The sequence below is a fragment of the Zonotrichia leucophrys genome, unplaced genomic scaffold (assembly GCF_028769735.1).
Source record: "Zonotrichia leucophrys gambelii isolate GWCS_2022_RI unplaced genomic scaffold, RI_Zleu_2.0 Scaffold_258_73039, whole genome shotgun sequence".
NCBI lineage: Eukaryota > Metazoa > Chordata > Aves > Passeriformes > Passerellidae > Zonotrichia > Zonotrichia leucophrys.
This window is the reverse complement of record NW_026992463.1, coordinates 42,517-61,820: the sequence shown is the minus strand read 5'-3', so window position 1 is coordinate 61,820 and position 19,304 is coordinate 42,517. Positions and strand designations below refer to the sequence as shown.

Sequence of the window (19,304 nt, the reverse complement as noted above, 5' to 3'; positions counted from 1 at the left end):
TGGGCTGAGCAGATTGCAGGGCCGGCTCTGCTTCTGGCAGCCAGCAGCTCTTTCCTGCTCCAGGTGAATGGTTCAGGTGCCATCCCGTGGGCACGGTGGTGCTGATTCTGCTGCTCCTGGTGCTGGTGCTGGCTTTGGGGGTGACCTTGGCCGTGCTGGCAGGTAAGGGAGGGGCAGCAGCCTGGGCCCAGCCCCTCGGGGCAGAGCGGGCTCCCTGCTCCCTGCGCAGGGGAATGCTCAGAGCTTCTCCTCTTCCCCCTGCAGCACCACAGGTTCCAGTCACACCTGCGACTCCGCTGTTGGTTCTGGGCTGTCCCCGTGACTGGATTGGCTACAATGGGGTCTGCTACTACTTCTCGCGGGATTTCAGCACGTGGGAGCAGGGTCAGGAACGGTGCTCCGAGCTCGGGGCCTCCCTGGCCATTGCCAAGGATGAGGAGGCCATGGTGAGTGAGGGGCTGCGGGCGGTGTGGGCTGGCTGAGGGCAGCCTGGGGGCGCTCCTGGGCCGGGCTCGGTGCTCGTAGGGCCGGGGCTGCAGCCCTGGGCCGGGGCCTTGCAGGGAAGGAGCCCCGGCGTGGGGGGGGAGCCCCGGGCACGTGTCCCCCCGAGGGGCCGGGGCAGCTCCCACTCCTCTCTCCTGGGCAGGATTTGCTCTTCCGCCTCCGCGGGAACGGCGATTTCTGGCTCGGGCTGCGCAGACGGGGCGAGCGCCTGCACTGGGGGGACGGCAGCAGCTACAGCTCCCGGTGAGTGCCGGGGAGCCGGGCAGGGCCTGGGGGCACAGGGGCACAAGGGCTTCCCCTGGCAGCCAGCGCTGCCTCTGCTCCTCCCTGCAGGGTTCCTGTCTTTGGCAATTCCCAGTGTGTGTACCTGGCTGATGAGAGATTCAGGAGTGACAACTGCTCACATCCGCGGCCGTATGTCTGCAGCAAGGCCCAAGCTCCCCTGTAACAGGGGCTGCACAAAGGACCTTCTCCACACTGGGCAGTGCCAGCTTCACCTCTGAGCCCAGCACAGCGCTGTCCTTCCTCAGCTGCGCCCTGTGCCTTGCACTTCCTCTCAGGGTCACCTCAGTGCCTCTTCATCCCCAGTGCCAGCGCTGGGCTGGGGCTGCAAAGGAAAAGTCTCTGCAATCCATCCTGCCACCGATGCTGCCTGCAGTGAGTGCATTGCCCTCATTATATGTGAGAAACATGGCTCAGTATTTACACTTTTTGTAAAAGTTCATAACGGGTTAAAATCCCACCCTTGGATGCTTGGCTATTTGCACACAGTTAACTTAAACTGTGTTTTCCATATTTTAGAGCTACATGCATATTTATACGAGTTTTTCAGAATTCAGACATAACTTTGAATTTACACGTTGTTTTGTTTGTTTTTAACTTTTGACTTGTGTTGCAGTGTGTTGCAATTTCCTGTTTTAGCCATCCCAGTCCTTTCCCAGGTGTGGCAATACCTTCTCCCTTCCCCTCCCCTTGCCTCCTGCTAAGTGCTGTATGTCAAGCTTAACCTTCCAGCAAGGGTGTCATGTGATTGGCAGAAGTTCAAAAGATGCTTCTCAGCCCTGGGGTCATTGGCCTGTCTAAGTGTCATTGTCCCCTGAGACTCCGCCCTTCCCACCTGGTTGGTGGCACACCTATCCCTTCCCTCCCCCTTCTCCCCGAGCTGAAAAGGACACTGAGACCATGCAGTCGGCATTCTGTTGTAGCTGTTACAAGATTCAGAGATCTGTGACCATGGAATAAAACTCTGGATTAAACCCTACGGCAGAATCCATCTCCTTTTCCTCTTCACCTCGCACCAGAGGTAATACTGAGTTCCTGCTTGCCTGGACTTGTCCCAAGTGCCCATCTGCAACATCCAGCCAGCCAAAGGTGTCTCTGAGGTGAAACACCACAGCTGCCGCCTTTGGTCCAGCAGCAGGGGCCACACGAGCCCAGGCACGTTCCATCTGGTAATATTGGGATCATATTCCAATGTTTTGGCACCCAACGTGTGGCTGATCGACTCTGCAGCCCCAAGAAGCTTCTCGGAATCTCAGAACTTGGGAAGACTTTAAGGCAGCTGAGCATCCACTGGAAGGGCTTTGGCTGCATCGCTCTCCAGAGAGACTTTGGGACTGAGGTGGTTTGACCAGGAAGAAGTGGGAATTCTGGGATGTTGTGATCAAACCAATGGATGTTCAGAGTTTGATATTGGCACCTGGTGTAGCCAGTGCGGTTTGGACACACCTCCGAGAATACACAGGGGTTAAAAAGCAGAGCTTCGGCTCTGAGAGGCTCTCTTGGGACGTCGAGGCGAAGAGGTCAGATCTCCCTCCCCTGTCCAGCCGCTGCATTGGGCAGCCATTCCACCTCCCCAGGAGAGAAAGAGGGAGAGCCGGTGTCTGAATGTGATAGCAGCCGGCCAAGGAGGAGAAAGGGGGGAAGTGCCAGCCGGCCGCAGCAGCAGCAGCGCGTGTGGGAGTATCGGCGTCCTGGGACAGACAGAGACTAGAAGTTTTAACCCCTTTCTTTCATGACTGGGGCCTTGCAAAAATGCTGATCATCCTCGGAGCTGAATAAGAAGGGAGATAGGAGATGAGATGAGACAAGGACTTGGCCTGAAGAATGTGGAGATGACTGAGTGGTGAGAGATGATTGGAGTGGCCTTTTGGCTGGACTTTTCTTGTGTAGCCATAGACTCAGTTTGTTCCTGTGAAGCAGAGACTGCACTTGGGGGGGAAGCAGTGCCTCAGAACCAGGAGGGTTCATTGTGGGGACCCCTCGGCCCCAGAGGGTTGGAAAAATATGGGGGGGACAAATGTCCCAAAGCAGAGACTGTGCCTTTTTGGAGTGAGACAAGGCATCCTTAAAAGACAGCCCTAGAAGCAGCTCTGGTCCATGCACAGTGGTGAGAGCACTGAGCATGGAAGAAAGATGTCACAAGCGGCAAAAGGACTTTTTCCGGGCGGTGCCGAGTGACATTGGAAGCACACGAGGTTTCAGCGTGTTTCCAGGGAAAGACTATGGAACAAGAAGGACTCCTCTTCATGGACTGAAGTTTGAGTATTCTAAAGGGTGTTGCCAGGCTGGGCAGTTGGTGATTTGGGAGAATGTATCGGATTGGGAAATTCTGGTGGTGGGGAGGAGGAAAGTGCTTTTGTGAGGTTTTCAATTTTTTTTTTCCTTATAGTTTTTTCCTATTTTCCTGTAGATTAGGTAATAAAGTTTTCTTTATGTTTAAGCTGGAGCCTGTTTTGCTTATTCCTGGTCACATCTCACAGCAGACGCCAGGGTGAGGGCATTTTCATGGGGGCACTGGCTCTGTGCCAGGCTCAAACCATGACAGGGAGCTGACCCCACAAGAAGTCTCGTGGAACGCTCTGCGCCTCTGCAAAGTGCTGCTCCTTTCTGGTGAGTGATTTTTTGGAGGAGAATAGGGGAGCCCCTCCTGCCCGTGGGGTCCTATTCCGGTGAGGAGAACAGCCTGCCTGACCTTGCTACCATATTCTAATAGACTTGTCTTCAGGCCATCTTGTACTTTAAAGTAATATATTTAATTTTTTTCTTGTGGTTCTATCTTATTGTATTTTCACTCCCTGATAACGAGGGTCCGTAAAGTCTTTTTTTTCCATGTTCTGGTTTTTATTTCTGTTGAACTTGTCTTTCTGATAAGAAAGTCCCTGAATGTGGCAAATCAATTATTTTACACCATTTTCTGAGTTAGTTACATTGCTGTAGTGTGTTTTTTACTTTGTAATACTTTGAAGTAGTTTTGTTTTGTATCCCCGTATTTTTCCCAAATGGTTTATCCCAGATGGTTCCCACCTCCCTTTACCTGTGTAATCCCTCTCCCTGGCTGAGATCATCCCCAAATCACCACCCTGGCTCTCTTCAATCACTCAGCATCCCACCCCCTCCATCTAGAAGCTTCGGTCCAGGTCGTTGAGTGATCAGCCAGAGGCCAGGGGTCAGCCCCCCAAGCCTTGCCCCATACGCTGTCCTAAATGTCCATGCCCCAGTGCCCATCCCTTAGGGTCACTCATTGGTCAGTAAAATGTTATCTACTTTCAGTTTCCACCTCCCTTTAAATGTAACCTTTACACCTCTCCCAGGGCTCTCAGCAGGAGGCCCCTGAGGTGCAGGAGCTCCCCAGAGCCCCTGAATAAAACCTTGGATTAACCCCTGCTAAGAGTCGGCCCTTTATCTGCTCCCGATGTCTCTGGTGTCTCCTCTGCTGCAAAGGCGACCAGCCCAGCTGCCCTCAGTACCCTCGGGTGTCTCCCCGCTGTCAGTGGGGTCGGGGCTGCCCCCCCGGTGTCTGGGACTGGGGACTGGCCGAGGGTTCCTGAGAGGCTCCCAGAGGGACAGAGACATTACATGAAACAATAATTTCAACATTTCAGTCTCTGTTATGCTATGGTCTAAGATAGTATCTATTACACCACTATTTATAAAAGCTATAGGGTGCATAGATAAACTGACAGGTTATACTGCATCAAAAGCAGTAATTACAAATTGCACTATAACAGGATTTTTGTGATGCATAATAACTTGCAAAACAAATGTTAATACATAAATGCAGAAGCCAATGCCTATATTTGTTATAAATAACATTATACAACAAGCTCCAGTAGGAAATCCAAATTACCCTGGGCTCCTGGAAATCATCACAAACTGGCCTGAAGGTGAGAATTTTGGATTGTCCTTGGAAGATGTGAGAAACGACCCTCACTTTTAAAATCTTAAAGGTTTTTTTAACCTTAAAAAAATACAACAGACTGAATAAGGAAAAATGACAGCTCTGGGGGGTCTCTGTGACTGTCAGCCACATGCTCATTTACAAAATGGATGCTCTGCCTTTTATACCCTCAGCCCCTCCCAAAGTTTTGTCAGTCAACTCCTTCTCTGCCCTCCACAGGTGGAGATCACTTCCTCACACCTTGATTGGAGCTCAGATGTTGTCCTGTGGCCCCTCCTGGTAATGAGCCAGCCCTCCCCAAATGCCCTGGGAACTGAGGGGGAGGGAAAGGGGACTGTGGGGGGACACATTACAGTAACAGCACTATTCGTCTACAAAACTTCTCCTCACACACCTGTAATAGCTGCCTCTCAATTGTGAGAGCAAAAATCACAACATTCATCTATAAATAAAACCCCGCTTTTCTTCTCCTATGCATCATTTGTCTCAAACAATTAGCTCTAATTTTTTTATTCTGATAATCTGCTCTTACTTCTCAAGAAAAGAATTTAATGAATCATGCTAGCATCTGTTGATGTGGGTGAGGACAGTGGGAACAGAAGGCAAAATCTCAGGGTTTTTTCAGCCACACCTATTTGGAATGGACAAAATGGGATCACTGATTTTGTGGTGTGTTGCAATGTCCTGTTTTAAACTTCCGAGTCCCTTCCCAGGTATGCCTATACCTCTCTCCCTTCCCCCTCACCCCCTTGCTGAGTGAGTCCTGTCAATCAGGCTTAACTTCCAGCAAGGCATCATGTGGTTGGTCAATTTCAAAGGATGCTCCTCAGGCCTGGGGGACATTGGATAGGTGTCCCTAGTCCCTTGAGACCCTGCCCCTTTCACCTGGTGGGTAGCTCACCTGTCCCCTCTCCTTCCCCTGTCCCTGAGCTTAAAAGGTTAATCAGACCATGCGGCCGGCATTCTGTTGGAGCAGTTGCCCCGGTTCAGACCTCTGTAACCATGGAATAAACATCTGGACATAAACCCTCCAGTGGAATCCTCTCCTTTCTCTCTTCACCATTGCCAGAAGCTCTCTCTCCTGAGGTAAATGGAGTTCCTGACAAGCCTGGACTTGTTCAGTGCCCTGCTGCAATCTCCAGCAGCCAAGGTATCTCTGGGGTGAGTTAGACCACAGTGCCGCCTTTGGCCCAGCAGCAAGGGTTAGAGTGGTCCAGGCAAAATCTAACTGGTAATATTGGGATTCATATTCCAATATATTGGCATCCCTGGGTGGGCAAAGCGACTCCGCAGCCCGAGAACGGACTCGCAGTACCTCGGAGAAGCTTTTGGCAGCCGTGCATCCAGATTGAAGGGCTTTGGTTGCATCGCCCTCAGCTAGAGACTTTGGGAATATTCCCAGAAAAAGTTTCGTGGACTGTTCGGCGCCTCTGGAAAGCCCAGCTCCCTTGTGGTGAGCAGACTTTCCAGAGGAAGAACAGGGGAGCCTCTCTCGCCCAGAGGTCCTGTTCGGTGAGGAGACCTGCCTGTACCCAGCCACCTACAGCTTCCATGTCACGTGAGTATCTCTGCTTTCGGTAGAGCAGAAGCTCAAAAACAGACTCTGCCGTGAGTTCTGTTCCTTTTTACCTTTGCATTTTTGGCTGCGCAGCCCCACAGATGGGAGCATTTTAGCTTTAGCTTTCTGCCGCGTGTTTCACTGTCTTTTGGAATTCACGCCGGAGTGGGATCGCTCTCTGCCCTTCCCCCCTGGCTCGGCAGCGTGCTCGGCTCTCTACACGTGGTCGGGAGTCTCTCTCTCTTTCTCGGTGCGGGGGAGGGGGGGCTCTCTTTCCACGTGGCCGGGGGATCTCTCGCAGTGCGGCGGGGGGAGCCCCGGTTTCGGTTTGCCACGTGGAGTGGCTGCTCTCTGCTCTGCAGGGGGGCTGCATTCCACAGCTTGGGAGGCTTCGTTTCTGCCTCGGTTCGGCAGGGCGTGCCCTGCTGCTGCTGCCCGGGAATTTTAAAAGCAGTATATACAGCTGCATTGTGAAGCTTTTGCCTGCTCGTTATTGCTTTCTATCTGTGGTTTTTTTAGAAATTGGTAGCTGATTTTAGCTTTGTTTTGGTCAGGCGGGATTAAGTACTTTGCTTTTTACATCTAACATGGGTTCCAAACTTAGCATTGTACGTAAAGGAGTGTATTATAATATTGCTAGCATTTTAATCAATAGTAATGTGAAATTCTCTAAGGGAAAATTGAAACAGTTTATAAGATGGCTTTTTCTGCAGTTCCCAAACATTTCCCCTGAAGAAATCCACAATATGCAATTCTGGGATAAAGTTGGGAATGAATTGATAACCTTAGGACAATATGGCAAGTCACCCTCAGCTAAATTTGTGTTCTGGAGTTTACAAATTCGAACAGCATTGCTCAAACAAAAGTAAATGGAGAAAAAGCCAAATGTAAAGTCATGTACCTCTGCTCTCCCTGTTTCTCCAGAGAGCAGTGATGCCCAAAATGGCCCCCAGTCCCTAGGGGGTCCACAAAATGGTGGATGCCACGTGGCATCTTCCCAAACCTGATCTTCTTCTTCCCAAAATCCTCTTAAGCATTCCAAAATTCCTGCCCCATCCCCCTCTCCTCCTGTTCCTCGTGACACCTTCCCCCCTCCCCCCGCCTTTCCTGCAGTACCCTCAGCTCCGCCCCTCTACTCCTCCCAGGGGGCGTCTGCTGACGTGATGTCACCAGGCGTCCCCGCCCCCTGCCAGCCCCTTGACCCCGCCCCTTGTTCCCACGGTTTCCCTGCCCCCTGCCAGCCCCTTGTCCCCGCCCCCTCCCCGGGTTCCCACGGTGGGGACACACCCACTGCCTGTCCCCAAACCTGTAGCTGTGATCCCAATGCTTCTGATTCCAGGGATACAGAGCAGGGGACGGCAGACCCAATGCATAGTCCCATGTTGTCACTAGCTCCTGTTACGTTTCAGCCTGCAGCTCAAGCCGGGGCAGCTCCAACTGCTAATTGGAGTTCCTTTGGACGACAATTGATTAAAGAGATCTGTAAATCTCATAAGGAATATGGTCCACACAGTCCATATTTCCGTGGCCTTTTAAATTCTGAATTGAGTAGGACTGTGGTAGTCCCACATGATTTAAAACAGCTTTTTTTCTGCCTCATGACCTCCACAGAATTCAAATTATGGGAATCAGCATTAAAACAACTGCTAAAAGATGCTCTCCCAGGCTTACAGGCTGATCCAAAGACAGCAAGAGACAACAGTGGTAACCCTATCACCATTGAGCACCTCTGCGGTGAGGGCCAGTGGTCTTCTCCCTCAGTCCAAGCTACTGCAATTCCTGCAGAAACACTTGAGAAAGTAAAAGAAGCAGCTGAAAAAGCATTCTTTTCCCTCCAACCTGAGGGGCCTTTGGAGCCCTATAGTAAAATTAAACAGCTACCATCAGAGCCTTTTTTGAAATTTGTAGAAAAGTTCACTAGAGCCATTGAAATCCAAGTTAAAAAGGTGATTGCTAGGGACGCAATTTTAGAGGAAATAGCGTTTACAAATGCAAATGAACAGTGTCAAGCGGCAATCCTGAGCCTTCCTATAGAACCACCCCCTACACTAAAAGATATGCTTCTAGTCTGTAACAGGAAAGTGCCTCTGATGAGTGTGGCTGAAGACTCCAGACCAAGGCTGCTGCCAAGACCACCTCAGCGTGTCGCTGTTGCCAGCCCTGCACCTTTCCCCTCAGCACAGCAGTACCCTGGGCAGCAGCGGAGACCAGCAATGGTTGAGCCCACTAAACCATGCCTGCTTTGTAATAACCTAGGACACTGGAGTAACCAGTGCCCCCTGAAAAGGGAATTTGATGAATTTAGAAATGGCAGGGGAGGAGAACTACAAGCCCTCCCTGGGGGTCAACAACAAAAAAACTGAAAATAAAGCGCCAGCCTGCCAGGCGTGCAGACATAAAAACAGCAGGCCAAGAGAATAAGGGCAGCAAAACAAATCAAGCGCGTGATAATATCAACATTCGTGTAACTGAAGCAGGTGCTTCAAAGACCAAGTCTGCTAATCCACTGTTGAAGGTGAAACAAAATAACCTATGTTATGATTTAAGTGATCCTGTATTAACCACATCTTCTGTCAATGAGCCTTACAGGTTGCAGCTGACAGAGTCACTCCACCTGAAGGACACTGACTGGCATTTTGTCTCTGTAAATCCTGAACAGAAGGGTACTTGGAACCAAATTCGTTGTAAGTACATCGTCATTGGGGACACCAAACACACACCACAAGAGATCAAAATTGCTCCGGGAATGACAACATCAGATCCCAAGCAATTTGTTCTCGGCCTGCACTGTTTCCACCCACCCCTGTTTCTTCCCAAGGGACAAATTGTTGCTTAAGCTATCCCTGTGCCATCTTTACCCGAAAATATCGAAAAACAAGGGCCCACAGTTGCCCGGGTCCAAGTTATTGCGAAAGATAAACCCAAATTATGGTGCAATGTCAGTGGGGGTGGGGAGTCTAAACGCATTGAGATGCTTGTAGACACAGGTGCAGACTGCACAGTGATTCCAGTACAAGACTGGCCAGCACACTGGCCTTTACAAAATGTTGCTGGTCACCTTCGAGGTGTAGGAGGTCTGCAATTGGCAAGACAATCCAAAAGCATTATTCAATTCGAGGGTCCAAACGGACAATTGGCAAATATCCGTCCATTTGTGTTAGATTATTCAGAACCTTTGTTAGGGAGAGATTTAATGGCCCAGTGGGGTGTCACAATTGATATTCCAGACTCTCCACAGCATTTTTGTGCAGCAGTCATTGAACAACAGTGCCCCACCCAAAAACTGAAGTGGAAAACAGACAAACCAGTTGATGTGAAACAGTGGCCACTCAGTAAACAAAAAATAAAGGTGCTTGAGGAACTAGTAGAAGAGCAACTAAAAAAGGGCCACATTGTGGAGACCATGTCCCCATGGAACTCTCCAGTGTTTGTCATCCAAAAAGCTGACAAAAAGAGGTGGCGACTCCTCTGTGACCTCCGACAAATTAATAATGTAATTGAAGATATGGGTTCTCCCCAACCTGGTATGCCATCCCCAACAATGCTTCCCCAAGATTGGAAATTAGCTGTTATTGATAATAAAGATTGTTTTTTCCAAATCCCATTGCACCCTGACGATGCACCGCGTTTTGCATTCTCAGTCCCTTCTATCAATTTAGAAGATCCTATGAAAAGGTACCATTGGACCGTTCTTCCTCAGGGATTAAAGGTATCTTCAGCTATCTGCCAGTGGTATGTCTCTTCCCTGCTTTCCCCAGTGCGTGCAGCCGCAGAGAAGGCCATCATTTATCATTATATGGATGATATCCTTGTGTGTGCCCCCAATGATGATTTACTCACACATGTGCTTGACCTAGCGATCGATGCATTGATTGTTGCAGGGTTCGAGCTCCAGGTAAAGAAAATTCAAAAGATGCCACCTTGGAAGTATTTGGGCCTAGAAATTGGAAATAGGACCATTGTTCCTCAAAAACTAGAAATCAATCCAAGGATCAAGACCCTAGCGGATGTCCACTGTCAGGTTTTCTCGGCTGTTTGAGGGGCTTAGAAAGGCCCGGAGTGGCCTTGGGACAGCCCGCGTATCGAAGGACGAGAAGAGGCTTCAGTTCTTCTTTCGGTTTTTATGTTTATTAATTGTTTATCTAAAAGATGTTCTTTCAGCCCGACAGAGATCTGCTCAGCAGTCAGCCATGAGCACACTGTGCTGTCCTCCGGACAGCCACGTATCTTTATACCCATTGTTACGTGTACAATATTTATCATTTTTCCCCAATACCATTTATTCTTATTGCCCGGGGCACTTTTAGTAATAACCAATCCAAAAGTGCCACCATCACCAAAGAAGATGGAGGAGAAGAAGAAGAAGAAGAAGGACAGGACACACCCCAATTCCTCCATCTTACTTCTCTAAACCCCCCTGTACATAAATCCTAAACCCTGTGTCTCACCCTCTAATTAACTAATCTTTTTGCCATTCACCCCGGTGAAGTCCTCTTATCTTCATACAGGTGTCGTCTCCCGTGTAGGGTCAAAGTCCTGCCACCAGACACTTCTGGCAACATTCCAGGAGTCCCGAGCCCCCCAAGGGTGGTCTCGGTGGCCCGGCACCTCAGGACTGAGATCCTGAGATCCGACAGTCCACAAGTTGTGTGGGTCTTTGAATTGGGTAAGACCATGGCTTGGTCTGACTAATGAAGACCTTGCCTCTCTTTTCAATTTATTAAAAAGGGGAGAGGACCCAGGTGCTCCTAGGTCTATTACCCCAGAGGCACGGAAAGCTCTAGAAAAGGTTCAGATTGCAATGTCCACAAGACAGGCCCACCGATGCCAGCCTGATCTGCCATTCAAATTTATCATCCTAGGTAAGTTGCCACACCTCCATGGAATTATTTTCCAGTGGGAGGAAAAACGAACACCTAAGGCAAAGAACACACCAAAAAAGGACCGGGACCAGAGGGACTCTCTCTTGATCATAGAATGGGTTTTCCTCAGTCACAAAAGGTCCAAGAGACTGACAAAGCTTCAGGAGCTGTTAGCGGAACTGATCCGGAAAGCAAGGACCCGGATCAGGGAGTTAGCAGGATGTGATTTTAAGTGCATTCAAATTCCAGTTGAGTTAAAATCAGGTCAAAATACTATGAAAATACTGGAACAATTGTTTCAAGAAAATGAAGTGTTGCAGTTTGCTCTGGATTCCTACTCAGGACAATTTTCGGTAGCACGGCCCGCTTGCAAATTGTTTGAACAAGATGTTCAATTTACTTTAAAATTAAGAACTGCTCTAAGTAGGAGACCTTTAAAAAGGGCTCTAACTGTCTTTACAGATGCGTCCGGGAGGTCCCACAAGTCCGTTATGACTTGGAAAGATCCTCAAACCCAGCAGTGGGAGACGGACATTGCTGAGGTGGAAGGTTCACCTCAGGTTGCTGAATTGGCTGCGGTTGTTAGGGCTTTTGAAAGGTTCTCAGAACCATTTAATCTGATTACAGACTCTGCATTCGTGGCAGGAGTAGTATCCAGAGCAGATCAAGCAATACTGCAAGATGTATCTAACATCGCACTTTTTGAATTGCTCTCAAAACTGGTAAAGTTAGTCACTCACCGAGAGCAACCCTTTTATGTGATGCATGTCAGGTCACACACTGACTTGCCAGGGTTTATCGCTGAAGGCAACAGAAGGGCAGATGCTCTTGCTGCACCTGCAGTGATGGCCACTCTCCCAAATGTTTTTGAATAGGCAAAAATCAGCCACCAGCTTTTCCACCAAAATGCACCTGGCCTGGTTCGCCAGTTTAACATCACTTGAGAAGAGGCCAAAGCAATTGTGGCCACTTGCCCAAATTGCCAACAACATGCACTTCCTACAGTGAGTACGGGAGCAAACCCAAGGGGACTGAACAGTTGTGAACTGTGGCAAACAGATGTAACACACATACAGTCTTTTGGACGGCAGAAATGTGTTCATGTTAGTGTAGATACCTTTTCTGGAGCGGTCTATGCTTCTGCCCACACAGGAGAATCATCTATTGATGCTATTAAGCACCTCTTACAGGCTTTTTCTTTCATGGGCATCCCCAAGGAGCTGAAAACTGATAATGGGCCTGCTTATAAATCCAAGGAATTCGGGAGCTTCCTGCAGCAATGGGGAGTAGAGCACAAAACTGGCATCCCCTACTCCCCTACAGGTCAAGCCATTGTAGAAAGAACTCACTGTGATATTAAAAGGGTCCTGGACCAGCAACAACAGGTTCTGAAGGTAGAACCTCCCCACATCCGGTTATCCAGGGCACTATTCACAATCAATTTTCTGAATTGTTCTTTTGACAGCCTGAACCCACCCATCCTACGCCACTTTGGGGGGAGCAGTCACAGGTTGATGAAAGAAAAACCTCCGGTTTTAGTAAAGGACCCTGAGACTTGGAAAATGGTGGGACCTTACAAATTGGTTACTTGGGGACGTGGATACGCCTGTGTGTCCACCCCCTCTGGTTTAAGGTGGGTTCCTTCCAAATGGGTAAAGCCCTATGTTCCCAAAGTCTCAGAGAAATCTACAGAAGCGCCCCAGGTTGCTCACGCTGCCTGGAGAAGAAAACGCCGCATGCGTTCTCTGGAGGAAATTCCATTTAAGCCTCCAATCTGGAATAGTTTGTAATATATGTTTGTCTCAAGTTCTTGTACCAGTTTAGATCCCACTGTTCATGTGTAACCTCGAGACGCCATGAGACTGAGCCTGCTTCTCGTCCTACTCATGATCATCCCACCTGCGATCTCCTACATAGTCCCGCAGCCCAAACCACGTATGGACTACCTTGGTAAAGGCTCTCGGACACCATCAGAGAAACTGACAACGGGCTGAATGGACTGTTCAAAGGCTGGGGACTAGCGGGCAGGTTGGGATCTATCCTGAAAACTGTGTTTTTAGTGCTGTTTATTTTAGTTATAGTTACTGTACTTGTTAGCATTGGTTTTGGACTAATCAAATGCATGGTTCTCAAGTTAATCTCAAGCTCATCTCCCCCTCCTGAGGTCTACCATTTGGAAGCCCTCAGTGCTCCAATGGATGACCTGGAGGCCTCAGTGGAAAACACTGACCCTCCTGCAGAAGAAGAACCGATTTACCAACCATGGTTTGGCAATCATTCTGCACCATAAACACAGTCCTCTTCTTTTTAAACAAAACTAGGGGGAAGTTGTGGCGGTGTGTTGCAATGTCCTCTTTTAAACTTCCGGGTCCCTTCCCAGGTGTGCCTATACCTCTCTCCCTCCCCCCTCGCCCCCTTGCTGAGTGAGTCCTGTCAATCAGGCTTAACTTCCAGCAAGGCGTCATGTGGTTGGTCAATTTCAAAGGATGCTCCTCAGGCCTGGGGGACATTGGACCGTATAGGTGTCCCTAGTCCCTTGAGACCCTGCCCCTTTCACCTGGTGGGTAGCTCACCTGTCCCCTCCCCTTCCCCTGTCCCTGAGCTTAAAAGGTTAATCAGACCATGCGGCTGGCATTCTGTTGGAGCAGTTGCCCTGGTTCAGACCTCTGTAACTATGGAATAAACATCTGGACATAAACCCTCCAGTGGAATCCTCTCCTTTCTCTCTTCACCATTGCCAGAAGCTCTTTCTCCTGAGGTAAATGGAGTTCCTGACAAGCCTGGACTTGTTCAGTGCCCTGCTGCAATCTCCAGCAGCCAAGGTATCTCTGGGGTGAGTTAGACCACAGTGCCGCCTTTGGCCCAGCAGCGAGGGTTAGACTGGCCCAGGCACCATCTAACTGGTAATATTGGGATTCATATTCCAATAACTGAGGTCTGGTTTGGCTTTCTTACCCCCATCTACCATGCCCATGGGGCTGCTACTCATAGCAGGTGCATCTTAGTGGTGAGTACAGAGGCCAACTCAGTCTTGCCTTCTGGTCCCTGTTCTATTAAAAGACAGCTGAGCAACGACAGAGGACTGGGGTGCCTTTCTTGCACTCACCTAGCCATGCCTATGGGATTGCTGCCCACAGCAGAGCTATGGAATCTTCTTGGTGGTGAACACAGGGGCCAACCTGGTCTTGCTCTCTATTTCCTGTTTCACTCTACTTGTTGGTCCTTAAGGAAACTGCCCCAACACCTCTGATGGTTCCCTGTGTACTTCCCCTCAACAGATGCTTGTGATTCTCATCTATTAAAACAGGACAATTACATCAATAAATGATAAAGTTCAAACTCCCTGCCCAAAGTATTAGTTAAACAATCTTCAAGCTGGTGGAAGCTTGACTCCACTTTTCAGATGTCTTCAATCTTCCTTGGTTCTCTCTCACCTGCTCTGCATGTTGCAATCTATTCTTTGGGTTCTCTCACCAGCCTTTAATTCTGTTGCCTTGAGTCCCTCTTGCTCTGGGGTTGGCACAGCCCATTCAGCTCTCAGGTAGAAGGATCCTTCCAAGCCAAAAGGATTTCTGAAGCAGTCCTAACCTGCAGCACCTGGGTGCCTTCACGTCATGCATCCAAAAGGAAAAGTGATTTCTGGACCCTGAGAGAGCCCAGTGATCTGTTGGCAGCAGAAATCAGGAATGGAGAAGGTGATTCCAGCTCTGCTGGGTGCTGTTCCTCCCCATTAGACAGGAGAGGATCAAGCACATTCCATCAGCCTTTGCTTCCTCAGGACATGAAATCCCTGAGGAGACAAGGCCACCTCAGGGCCATCAGATCCCACCTGAGAGAAGGAAATGCTAAAACCTCACCATGGTCTAAAAAATGAGGAACTTTTCTTGTGGGTCCCCAATACCATTTCCAACAAAGCCCAGCTGGTGCTGAAAATTGCATTCACATTCAGGAGGCAAAACCAATAATGAATCACAGACACCTGAGGTAAAATGAGGGTCCCATAAAAGTAAAATTTCTCTTTGTTTTTAATAGAGGCAGATTTTCATCTTTTAAGCCCAAATCTTCTCTGACACAAAAAGGGCCATAAAATACAGAAACACTTTAGGTCCAACTTGAAATATTTGTTTTTTGGGAATTCTATTTGCACATGAAGTGTGGCTGGATGAACACTACTGAAGCACACAAACACTAAGACTACTACTGCAAACTGCAGAAATTACTGAAAATTCTCTTCTACTGGCAGCAAGAGTAAACATGTCTAAAGGTTTCCTTGTATGGAGAGTAGCTACAATGAATGATTCCAACATCAAAATCAACTGGAAAAAATTATTTCAGGTAAAGTGTTAAAGAAATGAACACCGTGTTATAGATATATATTATAGTGTTGGATTTTTGCATATATTAAAATGAATTCTATAAGTGTGGTGTTAATGTGACTTTGCTAAAAGTACATAGTTTCTATTTCTGTTGCTAACTGAAACTTAGAAATAGCTGATCTAGACATGCTTGAGTTAAAATGCTTTCTTGGTTGAGATAATATCCAAGGAATATATGATGCCAACTATCAGCACTCATCTTCTGAAGGCAGTGTGGTCCCAGCTCAAGAATTGAAGATGATGATAAAATGGACTGAAACCACAACCAAGAAATGTGCATGCTCTAAATGCACAGGACCCGAGGAAGAGCCATGCAAAACAGTTCTTGGGGCATGTAAAGTAGTTTGGGAAAAAATTTACATATGCACCAGGCTGATGCAGTGGAAATGCTGTAGAAGTGTGTTTCCAAACTAGCAGGTGTTGGGGAAAAGTTTAAATATGCACCAGGCTGATGCAATAGAAATGCTATATAATTTGTGTTTCCAAACTAGCAGGTGTGCTCCACGCTGAGGGCCAAGACACACCCGCCTGTAGCCTCTGCTTTGTTGTCTTTGTCTCCTCTTATAGTTCTTTATTAAACTTCCACATTTTACCAGGAGAGGGAACAGTGGTTTTTCCCACTGTATTTCAGGTATTTTCTCAGTTGCATTTTCAAGATGATTCACACAAACTAAATGAGGGCAAGAGAGCATTACAGTGAGTCACAGTTTGACATGGGAAGAATTTGGGGAAGTGATAAAAATGGTTTCTGTCTAACTAACCGTCTGTTGAACCACTAAAAACGGAGCATGCCTCTGTGGAAGACACTGATAAGACCAAAGGAACCCAGGAATTTCCTCTTCCCCTTATGTCCAGGAGTGAGGTACCACAGCCGGGGGGGCGCTGCCACCGGGCCGGGCTGGGCCCCTTCCCCATCCCAGCCCCGCTGCCGGGCAGGGAGAGGGGGATGCTGCGGGCCGGATGGAGCCGGCCTTGCTCTCATCTCACTGCTTGTTACAGCCCCAGCCCGGCCCAGCCGAGCCCCGGGAGCAGCCCCAGGCCAGCATCGGGATTTTACCGCAGAGAAGCGGCCGCAGCCATCGGGCAGGGCAAGGAGAAGCCGCCCCTGTCCCAGCCAGCCCAGCCCCGAGCGCTGCTGCTGCTGCTGCTGCTGCTGCTGCTGCTGCTGCTGCTGCTGCTGCTGAGCTCCGGCCGCGCTGATCAGATCGGAGCCGCTCCCCAGCCGCAGCTCCGGGTCTGGAACGGGGTCAGGGCAAACATCTGCAGGCTCCAAGCAGCACACAAACCCTTTCAGTGCTTCAGTCCTCCCTCGAGTGAGAGAGAACAAGATACAAACACATAAAAGAACAATATGAAAACTTCAAGGTCAGTGAGGGAGAAGTTAAGTCCGAAATTGGAGGGATGAGGAGATGCTTTGATTTTAAAGCTGAAATCCCCTTATAAGCTATGGAGATAAGACACTTTTTCCCTATAATGCATAAAACTATGGGGAGATGAAGGGTTCAAATTAATATCCAACAAAGGCCTCCACACTAAAGTAAGCAGATGTTAAAGTAGCTGTAATCCCATGAGAAGTTTGAACAGGGAAAGAGAGAAGAGTAATCCCATACTGCCAGGAGAAAATCTCTGTTCCCAGGGATGAAGATGATTTTAGAAATAAATAATAATCACTTTTGCCTTTAACCAGCTCATATTTAAAACAATACCCCATAAGTCAACATGACCCATAAACAAGCTGTAGGAAGGATGTAGAAAATGACAGAAGCTTCATGATAAATTTCACCCGTGCAGCTGCTATTTGTGACCAAATTAGGAACCAGGAGAAAACTCTTTCCTCTTGTGGAGAAGTGTCCATAACACTAACAAGAGGGACTTCTCTCTCTAAATGAACTGAAGAAAGACTTTTTAGAGGTAGTAAACTAACTGGAAATTTTTGGTTTTGTTTCTTTACTTTGTCAGTGGAGAAAAAAAAGTTGTGGGAGGAGTAGAGGTTTTAGAAGTTTTCTAAAGGGTTTGCTTTAATTCTTGCTAATTTTTTCCTTTTAGTTACTATTAATAAAATTTTCTTTATACCTTTTTGAAGTTTTAAGCCTGCTTTCACTTTTTCCTAATCCTATCTCACAGCAGCAGGAAATGAGTGCACTAGTGATTGATCAGCACCAAAACCACTACACAGGGCACTGTAAGACTCAGCTTTTTCAGAGAGAGGAGGGAGGAGCAAAGCTTAGCAAAGCTTTGCCAACTTTGTGTCCTCTCACAGAGAATAAAACAAAAGTGACTACACTGTTATGAATGAGGTCCCTATATGTCTAATTTAATAAACCACAAAATTAGAATTTAGCACCAATTTTAATTGAGCAGCAATTTTATATAAAATAATACAATCAAATATAATCAAGCAGATACAAAATAATTTGGCAGTGATTTGGATAAAGCATAAGCAAAACTGATCAATCAGGGTACGGGGAGGTTTTTCTCACCCTGCCTCATGTACAAAAGGCAAAAGGATCCAAACACAACTTATATACTGTATGCTAACACATACTCATCAATCTTTTCCTCCAAATGTAAATCCCCTCCTGTTTTTGGTTATTGAAATCTGTGTCACTGCACTGCACAGCGCATGCTCCGCCTGTTGCTGAGGGGTCTTTTGGCCTTTCGGGGATTGTTCCTGATGAAGGCTTCTCCTCATCCTCACTGTCCTTTGAACAACCCCACAGGTTGCACATGTGCCCCAAGTCTTGTGTTATAGAAGCCAGCTTTATATTCCAAAAATGGGGCTTATTATGTCATAGATACCTGGAATCATCCCAATTTTGTCCATCCGAAGACCAATTCTGCTTTGGGAGTCATCCCAACTTTGTTTGTCCCAAGGCTGATTCTGTTTTTGGATATTGCTTATCTCAGCACTCCATCCTCTATTATATTTTTCCATGAACATCTGAGAATATCTGTTTCATGATACTAATTACATATCCTTTTCCTCTATTACTTTTTAAAAAATATTTTCTAAAATATCAATATAGTTATAATTATTAGCACGAATCATATTCATTTAGCACAATTTGTCCCATTTTCTTTTTTCATCATATCGATTCATGCTTTCTATTAAAAGACTGAATCTCAGTATCTTCTACACCCCGCCAAAAGTCCAGGTTTTCACATTCCCTCATTTCTATTTTTGATTAAATTCAATATATGGTATTTTCACATACATAACGCAGGAGATAAAAAATGGTCTAGGCAACAATTCCAATAATGAGTCCAACTAGTATAAACCAACAGATTTCCCCAAAGTGGTTCCAACTTTTAACAGGTACAATTCGCTTCTTTTGATCAACACTTTTCCATTGTTATTTATTTTTGGACTGCATTTTAATGTGTTGTATTTTTCACAAACTCCTCCTTTTTCAGCCATTATACAGTCCAAGGCCAATCTGCTCTGATAGACTGTTACTAGCAGGTGCATGCTTTCTTGGGTAGCTGTTTTGTTCCAACTGACCTCAATTACCTTTTGCAGTCTTACCAACTGATTTAACATATAGTTTGGAGGTCTATATTCCCTGGATGTGTTTTGAGCCCAAATAGCTGGATCGTAAAAGTTTATGATCCTTTCTGTGTGCCATTCATTTTCACTCCATTTATAGGTGCCCCTAATCAAAAGGTTTAGGTTTGCCTTGTTATTGCCCATGGCTTTATCAAGTGGGGCTTTCTCTAGTGGATTTCCCTTGGACCAGGGCAGGGTGCAGGAGGAGGGTTGGATAACTCCTAACCTACAGGTCCCTTTCCATCTCCGGGGTAACTGACTGTACACTTGCTGTCCA

At 47.5% G+C, this 19,304-nt stretch overlaps 1 protein-coding gene across 3 annotated transcripts in view; it reads left to right on the top strand.

The window, feature by feature from the left end:
• Positions 1 to 19,304, top strand: part of LOC135441362 (C-type lectin domain family 2 member B-like) — a 62,365-nt gene that overhangs the window by 8,055 nt on the left and 35,006 nt on the right. The window contains exons 3-6 of one of the 3 annotated variants that reach the window (XM_064700913.1): positions 64 to 162; positions 265 to 446; positions 647 to 747; positions 838 to 2,118. The exons of 1 other annotated variant lie outside the window; for it this stretch is intronic. In XM_064700913.1, coding sequence (XP_064556983.1) covers positions 64 to 162; positions 265 to 446; positions 647 to 747; positions 838 to 952 — 497 coding nt within the window. In that variant the 3' untranslated portion in view covers positions 953 to 2,118. Of the gene's footprint in view, positions 1 to 63; positions 447 to 646; positions 748 to 837; positions 2,119 to 19,304 lie in introns of those variants that run through there. One more of the 3 variants, XM_064700912.1, reaches the window with a different exon arrangement.